This window comes from Rhynchophorus ferrugineus, unplaced genomic scaffold, assembly GCF_030347505.1.
Source record: "Rhynchophorus ferrugineus isolate W39M unplaced genomic scaffold, kcgeb_rfMv2 rfM1, whole genome shotgun sequence".
NCBI lineage: Eukaryota > Metazoa > Arthropoda > Insecta > Coleoptera > Curculionidae > Rhynchophorus > Rhynchophorus ferrugineus.
In genome coordinates, this window is record NW_027472580.1 from 62,594,859 (window position 1) to 62,606,308 (window position 11,450).

The 11,450-nt window shown below is 31.1% G+C and overlaps 1 protein-coding gene across 6 annotated transcripts in view; it reads left to right on the forward strand.

Moving 5' to 3' along the window:
- Nucleotides 1–4,996, forward strand: part of RapGAP1 (Rap GTPase activating protein 1) — a 642,055-nt gene extending 637,059 nt beyond the window's left edge. For all 6 annotated transcript variants that reach the window (XM_076398221.1, XM_076398308.1, XM_076398500.1 and 3 more), the window contains 7 exons: nucleotides 413–892; nucleotides 976–1,196; nucleotides 1,259–1,472; nucleotides 2,524–2,745; nucleotides 2,804–2,997; nucleotides 3,054–3,240; nucleotides 3,316–4,996. In XM_076398221.1, the coding sequence (XP_076254336.1) occupies nucleotides 413–892; nucleotides 976–1,196; nucleotides 1,259–1,472; nucleotides 2,524–2,745; nucleotides 2,804–2,997; nucleotides 3,054–3,240; nucleotides 3,316–3,426 (1,629 nt within the window). In that variant the 3' untranslated portion in view covers nucleotides 3,427–4,996. The remainder of the gene's footprint in view (nucleotides 1–412; nucleotides 893–975; nucleotides 1,197–1,258; nucleotides 1,473–2,523; nucleotides 2,746–2,803; nucleotides 2,998–3,053; nucleotides 3,241–3,315) is intronic.
- The last annotated feature ends 6,454 nt before the right edge of the window (nucleotides 4,997–11,450 follow it).

The window sequence follows — 11,450 nt, forward strand, 5'->3', positions numbered from 1 at the left end:
ACATTCTAATATAAATAAAATAAATAAATACAAATATTATAAAATATAATTTATTTTAACGTTATAGTATATGTAATGCATATATTATCCAATGACTTAAACTATAGTTAATTAAACAGCCATAATAGTTTGTAGGTTAGAGAATTTGGAGACATTTCACAACCGAACGACTTTTGCAGGTTGATTCGGTTACAGGTTCGAACGTATCAGACAGCCTGTGTCTCTTTTTACAATACAATGAGAAGGAAAATTTTATCTGGTATTAAAACGAATTTACAAACTGCAATAGGCAATACATTGTACATCTTGATGACGTAAGTTCATCGCTAATTTAGATAGACTATAAATCAAAATATATTAAAAATACAACAGTTTGAAAAACTTACAAATTACTGTACATTTTTCATTTCAGGAACACTCAAATCTTATTGGCACCGACGATAATTTCGGACCGGTACTACTTTCCATCAAAACTGAGAACGTGGCGCAACAGGAGCACACCCGTATCCTTTTGCGTCTACGACCAGGCACCAAGCACGAGATAGTACCGTCTGCCTATCTTGGTCCGAATCCAAGTCCTGCCCGCATGGCCAAGCTTCTTAACGAAGAACTGAACGTGGAGAATTTCACTCCCGTCGTACATCCCAAAACGTCACAGTTGATCGCCACTTACGACGAGCACGTATTGGTGACCAATTTCAAATTTGGCGTGTTGTATCAACAACATGGCCAGACAACGGAGGAAGAGTTGTTTTGTAACAACGTAACCACGCCAGCTTTTGACGAGTTTCTGAGACTGCTTGGACAACGAATCCAGTTAAAAGACCATAAAGGTTATAGGGGAGGGTTGGATATACAAAATGGACATACTGGGGATACAGCAGTATACGAGGTTAGTATTAATAGATCACAGATATACTACAGGACGTCTATATAAAATTTGTAAAAAATATTTACTATAAAAATGTATTCCAGATCTTCAAAGAACGCGAAATAATGTTTCACGTATCAACTCTCCTACCTTATACCGACAACGATCCGCAACAGCTGCAGAGAAAGCGACACATCGGAAACGACATCGTAGCCATTGTATTCCAGGAGGAGAACACACCCTTTTGTCCTGATATGATTGCTTCACATTTCCTACACGCTTTCATTGTCGTGCAGGTCTTGGAACCGAATACAGGAAATACCAGGTATTTATTAATTTGCTAAAATAACAATTGACAGTTTATTTTTCGATTATTAATTGTTTTAGGTACAAAGTAAGTGTTACTGCTAGAGACGATGTTCCTTTCTTTGGACCTACACTCCCTACTCCAGCTATCTTTCGACATGGAGCTGAATTTAAAGAATTTCTGCTAACCAAACTTGTAAATGCAGAAAACGCCTGTTATAAGGCAGAAAAATTTGCCAAGCTGGAACTTCGTACCAGAACTTCATTACTACAATCGCTAACAGATGATCTTAAGGTAAGAAAAATAATAATTACTATATATTAAGCTATTTTAATTACAATAATTCCAATATTTACCTACTAGGCAACAATTTACGTTACTAAGTTTCCTTATTTTGTTTCAAATTCAACCCCAATTAACGTATACGTGTATAACGGAATTAAATTTAAAATCAAACATTATTTAACAAATTTATTGTTCTATCCTAGAATATCGAAAAGTAATATAATGAATTTACATAAACAGAATGCAGCGTAACAGGCATATGGATACACATGCAAACAAATAAATGGTTCCACATTTTCGTTTGATTAAAATTCCACAGTTCGAACTGATATATTTCGTACCAGTCAGTTAAAATTCGTAGAAGGTAAAATGACGGTTCGTACGCAATCTGTTTTACTCATTGTTAAATCGACTTTCTCTTTAACTGTGGAGACACGCGAGATGGATATTGGAATTAAAACGTCAAGAAATATCAAGTGTTATATAGGGGCATTCTCTGAAATACAAATTATGTGAAATTGTAATTTATTAATAAGTGCCATATTGAATATTGATATCTAATAAATTATATTGTCTCATATATTTAGTGGTATTAATTATTTAGTAACTTTAGGAAACGTTAGAACTGTTTAATCCATTTTTAATATACGACATAAACGGTAATATAAATTCAAAAACAATAATAATTATGATTTTTATCATATCATATTGCTTTAAAATCAATATTTTATACTTCATTTTATATATAATAGCAATTAACAATATGATCAAAACAGGTTGTAATATTGTAACAATTAAAAATTCCCATAGGCAATAATTAGAGCGCATTGTCTGTATATTCTAGAATGGCTCATGTAACAGATGATGTTTTGTGCACAACTTCAAAGCGGTAATTGGCTTGTATTGACTGAGTTTCTCTTGCAATAGTACGCAATTTACAGTAACTAGTTTCTGTGGCTTAATTTACACAGTTAATTCTCGCCAGCGATGATTCAGTGCCCTCATAGAAAAAAGTTTTTATTGTTTTTTAAATTACGAATGAAACTTTGCTTAATTATAGGAAAAAACTGCCGATTTTCTTGGTGGTTCACAGCTGGTTATCCCTGGAACGCCAAAAAGCGAGTCTGGACCTGGGTCGCGCTTTATTGATACAGTCAAAAAAGCTTGGAGTGCAGCCAAAGTTAAATCCAGTCAGAGTGACAATAACTTGGGACCTGGAGGAAATCATGATAAACTTAGCAAGAAAACAAGCCAACCTCCTATTTCAGAATCTACACCACCGGTAATTTCATATATTGTTACTTTCCATTTCGTTGGTGATAATGAATATTTATTTATAGAGCGGAAGATCGATATCAAAATCATCATCAATTGTATGCAACTCTAAAAAATCAGGAAGTACTGCCAGTGGACGTTCATCAACAGTATCCTCACCAGACTTGACCACACATGCACCACTCTGTGGCCATCCCGCTCTCAGTGAAGCTAGCGATGACTCATCTTTAACGTCAGAGGATTTGGAACATCTAGCTGGGTAAATATGATATAGTGATAATTTCTTCATACCATTATCATATTTCTTTGTTATAGTTATGTGGATAGTGACACGGGCCTGGAGTCCATGTCTTCAGCGGAGACGGCAGCCAAGGCCTGCAGGGTATGCCAGGAGCGGCCTGACAGCGAGACACCTGGTCAAGGAGCTTCTCAACAAGATGCTCTTGCTCAGGAGGTTACAAGATTGAAATGTGACAAGCTGGAGCTGCTCAGACAGAATGTGGTATGTAACTTCATTCACAGAATTAACTTAACTTAATATTTATATATGTTTTATTTATATTCTAAATTGTTTTAGAGTTGCCAAAGAGATATAAAACGTTTAAGGGAAAAGGAGTTATTGCTGCAAGCAGAACTAACACAGGCTCATAAAGAAATCATGAGGCTTCGTGAACTCCTAAAAGATTAAGAAAACTAACAGGAACTGTTTTATTTATTACCTGAATACCATGCTTAAGTTAGATTAGGTTTTTCTGCATACTAACTAGTATAGCAGAAAGAAACTAGAATCGCTTCAGTTCATTATAATTAAGTTAATTGAAGCTTTACAAGTAAAAATGTTGTTATGGACTTTGTCGCGGTTTTTCTTTTACGTTCCAGTTACCAAAAAATTATGATCTTTTTCCACCGTCATAAAAAATTAGACATCATTTATAGGAAGAATTATAATGGAAATCATATATCAATGAAATAGATTTAGGAGAATTGATGTATTACTATAACAATCAAGAGCACTTATTTTCCTAATAGATCTGGACCACACAGCTTCTTTCTTACATCACAAATTGTTCATTGATTTTGTGATATTCTCTATTTTAACATATTTGATTTGAATTAACATTTCTCCATTTCTTTTCTAGTTGTGGAATTTAGTTTATAAGTATTTATTAATCAAACTTGCATTGTGTGAAGTTTTCAAAGGCCCATATAATCTAAAAAGCTCTGGCTACCAGTGATGTTTAGTTTAAAACAATGTTAATATGGGAGATTGAAAACTACACATATTGTGACTAATATGTACATTATTAAATTTTTACCATTACCTTAATTATGCCAAAGTTTACATTCCCAAAATATTTTTGTCAGAAATAAATGTTTATTATTTACTGAATGTATATAACAAAATATTTATTAGAATTTAAGTTGAATTTTGTAGTATAAAAGTTTTTTTCTTGTGCATATATTAGAGTATCTTTTTGTTCATAAAATTTATTTAATTTTTTCATATATTTCATTTTGTACAACTGCAATATGTATTAATACTAGTATTAAAGATTTATGTTTAAAGTTTTGGATAGTGGATTGATATTTTTGTCTTTTTGTAATAGACTCCTACAAAAATATAATACTGACTAACGTTATGTTTTCAGACGATATTGGAAAATATCACACCACAGCCCTCAAACGTATTATTTTTGTAAATATTTCAGTTTTCGATTTGTCTAAAAAATTAATTTTTAGAATCTAAATTTCCAAAAATCAACTGAAGGCCTTTTCAATGTAGAGAGAATAAATTCTATTCTGTTAAAAATTCAGATATTTAGAAAAAATCTTATATATCATACATGTGTAAGACTAGTTAATAATTACGAATAACATAAAATGTTTCAGGTATATTAGCTAGTTTCCTATTCAATATGAAGGTGATGTTAGTTCATAATCTAACATCAATCAAAATATAAGAGGAAAACTGGTTAATATATGATTTTGGTTTCTTTCATTTAATCGCCACTCACTAGATATATATAACATTTTCTGAATCTGATTAATAAACAAAATAAAGTAAATGACAGTTTTCTCCATATATATTACATAAAATGGCGATTAATATGACTGTATTAATTTGTTACATCTTAGTTGAAGTCCTACTATGTAAGGATTTTTCTTTTTTGTACTATTAAAAATACTACTCATTTTTTGTATATCTCTCCCTTTATTTTGATGACTCAACTGTTCTAATAAAACATCGTAATGTGTTATTGTGTGTTTTCTATTTATAATCTCTCAATTCCCTTCAATATTATATATTTAATATTATTAGTGAAACTACAATTACGTAACTGTAGAATTAATATTCTGACTGAAACAAAATTCTCTACAAAAAAATTAAGAGCTGTTAGTAAAGCCTGTTTCAGCGTATTATTTGTTGACGATAGAGAATATAATTAATGATTTCAGGTAGATTCGAACAACTCAGCTGTGAAAGAGAATAATTCCTTTCTAATCCTACTAAACACAGCTTCCTTGGCATCAAGTACAAGCAACAGTCAACAAGATCGACTAGAGACTGGAAAATACAGCTTATTAGCTCCTATTGACGAATACCCGTTTCCTCGGCACCTCCGAATCAGCTCAATACCTCGGCATACATCTCGATAGGAGATTAAATTGGAAATATCATGTTAGACAAAAAGCAGACCAAATTAGACTCAAAGTCAGGCAACTGTACTGGTTAGTCGGAAGATACTCTCAACTTGACTTAAAATAACAGGGATTGGTTTATTAGTAAATTATAAAGCCAATTTGGATCTGTGGAGTGCAACTATGGGGTTGCACTAAAACATCAAACCAACTAGTAATCCAACGCAGCCAAATCAAAGTTCTACTATTAATTACCAATGATTATAGCTACGTAACCAACAAAGAGCTGCACGATGACCTCGAAATCAAATGAATATACGAAGTGACCCAAGATTTCGCTTTAAGACATGAAATAAGGTTGCTAAATTACAGCAACGTGCATCAAGCAAAGCAGGAAATTAAAAGATTGAAGCGAACCAAATCACACGAATTTGTATAGTGTATTTTTAACTTTAGGTTAATAATTTGGAAAATGAGTTTCCTAGTCGATAGAGGAATGGCGTGTGGTACTATTGCTTTTCAGCCTAAATTATATCGCATAGTTGTTCTCATAGTTCACGGTACGGTAAGAGCACATATGTTATCCGTATACGCATCTACTGAAACGAGTTCATATGTAGATAAGTTCTAGAACCAACTTCAAGAAATGTTTAATTATATGGATATTTGGAAATATAAGCGGTATATAGGAATATACAAGCTCAGCCAGAACTAGCTGCAAGGAAATTTTAGGAATGTTTGGCTATGAAGACATGAATTACAATGCTTTACGTTTATTGTAATTTGCCTCATTAAATAAATTTGTTGTGAGTAACACTATATTCCAACACTCTCCAAAGCACCAGCTAAATCCAAGAGGTATTAATTCATTGACGTTTGTTGGGTTTAAAATTGTTTAAATGTTTTAAATAACTCTCATTCATCTGCAACTCGCAAAATTCGAACTGCATTTCGTTCGACACTCAACGATGTAATGGGTAATGCGGGGACCTGATTGAAGTCAGGTGAATCTTACCGCTATCTATTCCATGCGACAATGCAACTACGACACCAACGGGCAAAAAATAAAAAGTCTTACACAATCAATCACAATTGGAGCTACTAGCGGAACCCAAAACATCACAAGAAGTTTACTAGAATATCTAAACGATACAGATATCAACGCAACAGAAAAGCAAATATCTGAAACAATTGTTGGGCGTGAGACTAAAAAATATCCACTAGCTGGATATTTTTGCTTTTTAGCAGCTTTACAGATAATGGGAGAACGAAAACGAGTAAAACTGAAATTAATCAAACCAATACCAAACACTTTTTTTAACTGCATTTATTTCTAGTCGTCCCAGCACTGTTGTGTTATTTAGCGATTTTCAACACACTCACTTAATTTTTACGAACATTATCCTTTGTTTTATAAACTTTTTATTAAACAACCTTTATAGCTCCAGCGGGACTCGACTAATACGTTATTGGCGACGAGCCAAACTCTTAGCCCGCACAGCTACGCGCAAAATACTTAGAAGATTGAGCGGTAGGAGTAAATCTACAAACGTCAACATTCCATTGGTGGGTAAAATCTTTGTAAAAATACACGACGAGCGCCTCGAACGATGTAGGGAATTCTGTATACAACTCTACAATCATGATCCACGAGGTTTGACAACTCCGCCGGCAATTGATATTCCACAAACTTCATTTCTCGATGATCGCAATCGATGAATCGAGAACGGCAATAAAATCATCAAAGTGTTGCAAGACCTGGAGTTGGTCCAATTGATCAAGACCGGTGGGAAAACACTCTTTCCACGGCTTTATGCTCTGCTATGCTCACAAATTTGGCGATCGGAAAGAGATGGTCTCTCAGCATGGAAGGAAGCAATAATTGTTCCTATACTAAAAATGGTATAAAAAACATTGAAAAAACTATCGAGGTGTAAATTTTCTATCAATTGAAAGAAGGTATAAGATTTGGAAAGCGTGCTATTGTCGTTTTAATTGATTAACAGACTTCTAAAAAGAAGGAGGTTCTATGTTCGGTTGTATATATTTTTTTAATGTATGTTCGCCGATTTCTCCGTCAATTATGAGCCGATTTCCGAGGTGGTTCCATCGGAACTAAATCAGGATTTGTTGGGGGAAGGAGGGATATCGAGAGAAATGCTTAAGTTTCGAGGGCACGTACAAAGTTTGTGATTTTAATGTTTAAAAGAACAGTTACTTTAATATTTAGTTTTTAATTATTGATTAAATCTTAAATTTGATTAAATCATACAATACCAATCATAGATACTAGTAGTTATGTTTTTGACTTAAAATTTATGCGAAAGTTAGTTTTAGTGATAGAAATATGCACAGTTAGGCTTGCACTCAATGATACTCATGTAAAACAAATCTTAATTGGTATTAAAAGTTCAATAGAAAACTAAAACTGAATGATAATATTGATAATTATGTTTCTCGAAATGTATAGCAACACATCTAGATAAAACCATGTAATTTATTCCTGGGCATATTTGTTTATTAGATCAACATCCCGTGATACACACTACATTTGTAAACAATTAAATAACTAAAATATTGGTAACAAGGTTTTCACTCTACAAGATCGCATCATGGGCCTTCTTGATGCTCCCATCAGTTTTAGGTAATTCCTCCACAAATACTTTGTCATGAAGTGCGGTGTTACTAAGTCGGCTATCTAGTAGTTCAATATTTTCATTTAAAAGGCTTTAATCGTACTGCTTTAAAGGACTAAAGAAATGAAAAACATGTCCATTATTTAAAAGATAATAATAATATAATAATAATTATAATTATACTAATAATAATTATCATAATTATATTAATAATTGTTATTATAATTATATTAATAATATAATATAAAAATAGTTATTATTAGATAACGGGGTATTATTCATATTATAAACTGTCAGTCGATTTCTAAACTCTTTGAAACCAGTTCTAAGATAATGTTAATGAATACTATGGTGAATACTTAAATAATAATTAAAAATATAATTAAATAATAATATAAATAATTTCTACCATCCTGAAACATACTTTAAATTATATATAAAAACATTCCAAATTGTCGATTCGAAAATATGACATCTAACGGTGTTAATCAAAAACGTATGTACAGATAACAGATTCCGGTAATTTATCTACAAATATTAGTTTGGCGTCACCCATTAGATGACGCTTAAAAATATTGATTTCTAAAAATAACATCCAATGACAGACAGAGTGCCTACGTGCTCCCAACATGGCGACCCACTTCGATCGAACAAGGAGTGGGAGAGGCCGTCGCCCCTGTCGACCGATACTGCAACCGCTTCAAAGTTTACAGATTGGGGCATTTTAATCTTATACGTCGTATGAGGCGTTTCGTCGGCATCACGGATTGCAGTGCTTCAGATTTGGATTACATCAAGCTAATTTTAAGGGATAAAATTGCTTGAAATTTATTTAAAGGCAGTGTTATAGAAGTGATTTTCGTCGTAAAATAGTCTGATTAGATATGGTTTTAGTAGTACGTGCAATCGGATCCACCTGGACGCCATTTTGTTGTAGTGTTAAAGCTTTAAATAATTAATATTAGCTTAATTCTTTGACATTTATTTAAAATACGTTTTAATATACAACAAAAATATTACTTAAAATATTCAGTATCATGCAGAGAAATATAACATCGGCCTTTATTATCTAAACTAGTTAATCCAATGCTTAAATCAAGTTTTAGGCTCGTTCTTTGCAAGATAAGACATGTATTTGCTAGCTCGCTAACAATAGAAATACTAAAATCACAGTGATATAGCACAAGCACAAATAAAAAAAGAAAATGAGAAAGAACAGAATAGGCTTTTGTAACAAAACGCACAAATTTTTTTACACTCATTTAGAACAATAAAAGCTCTACCGACCATACCCCGAGAAGAAAAGTCGACTAGTCCGGCCCGCTTCAATTAAAACGGCCTACTACGCGACCTGAAAATATTTCATCGGTCGCTGTTGCCATGTTTGCAACCGGAATTTCTCCAATTGTCATATGGAGGGAGATTTTTTTGTATGACGGTTTCGCCCAAGGAAACGAATTTATTGACGCCTTATTTTATTTACGAGATGTGAAACCCGTGAATAAAATGCCATAAACAAAATGTACTTGAACGAAATATTGTTTTTTTTCTGTGTGTGGCCTTGTTTTGGATTAGTAAATTTATGAAAAAAATCTTATTTTTCTTTTCAAATTATAATAATTTATTATAAAATATAGTAACAACATACTATTTACGAAATTCTTAATAATATTAAACAATCTATATAGGTAATGTGATATAATATTGCAACCAATTTCTATATTCTATCTAAAGAATTATTAGAACAATAATTTTTAGTGTCATAAACAGTAATATGTCGTAAGAATTAATTTTATAAAATTAAACTTGTAATTGGGCATAAAAATTTTGTAATTAGTATAGTTTTTGAGTTTTATAAAGCAATATATACAAAGTACTTCATACCTATTACAAAAAATACATTTATTATATTCTAGATTGGTTTTTATTTCTGTATTTGTTTATTAACTTTAACAAAATGTGCTAAATATTGTTTTACAAATCAAATGTGATATATAAAATGAGATATCCAGCTAGTTTAAAAAATATAGCTTATGGAAAATGAAATTATTTGTAGTGTTTTATTTCTATATAGTTATATCTGTTTATTTACTGGTATGGTATGTATTGTAGAGGAAAATATCTTATTATTTACAGGCTTATTTTAACTAACATATAATAACACCATTATTTAATTATGCTAATCAACAACAAAAATATTATGTTTAAGGGACACTAATAATAAATTATTAGGAACTATTTTATTTATAGTAGTATTTTTAAACTTTTCGTAACGAAGAAGAAATCTATAAGTATCATATTGTTTTGGAAAAATTATTCATAAATTAAAGATGTGTATGTATTTAATATATGGATAATATTTTCATATTCTGTTTTATAAAGGGGTTTCTAATAATATAATGAAATAATCTGTATGAATGTAATAATTGTGGTTTCCTGGCTCATCTGCGACCTCATAAATATTCTGCGCGATTTAATTCCATCGCCAATATACAGTGCCGTTTGCTATTTACAAGAAAAACAAACATTACATCTCGATTTAAAAATAAAAATAGAAAATACGAAGAACAAATGTTTTCTATTCGAATAATATCATGTAGTAAGAGACCGCTGGGTCTAGCGGAGCGGGACAGAAGATAAAGGAAAGGTAGATTTCGATACACGAAACTGTCCGAAACAAGAAATCGCCTGACGAAATAGGATGGTTTATCTCCCATAATGCCGGTGCGCCAGTTGCGCGTAGATTGATACAAAAATGGGCGATGTTGCCCGATCGATGGGTTGCTTGCAGATGTTTGTAGGATTAATATTCAATATATTACTTTCTATGGATATTTTGAAATATCTATGTTAACAAAGGTATATATGTGTATAAATTTTACAACTATGCATATTTTCAAACAACATGCATATATACAACTAAGTATATATTGGATTTAGAAACATTCAAGTATTAATATATTAGTAACATCTAATGTATCCAATTGTAAATATTGAAATTAACATTAACAAGTACATAAGATATCCAGAATATAGATTAAATTATATTTTTTAATCTATACAAATAAATTATATAAATTAAAAAATATAATATAGCTGTTAGTTTTTGTTTATATATATATATATATATATATATATATATATATATATATATATATATATATATATATATATATATATATATATATATATATATATATATATATATATATATATATATATATATATATATATATATATATATATATATATATATATATATATAGTTATATATAAACCCCCTTAATATTACGAATTTATATTGCATTTTATGTCATTAACGTAGCATATAAATATATCTTGAAATAACCATAAGTTATACTGTCTATAATATAATAAGATCCATTTATGTATTTCTTACACACATTTTATGTGTAAAAACTTGGGCTATTTGATA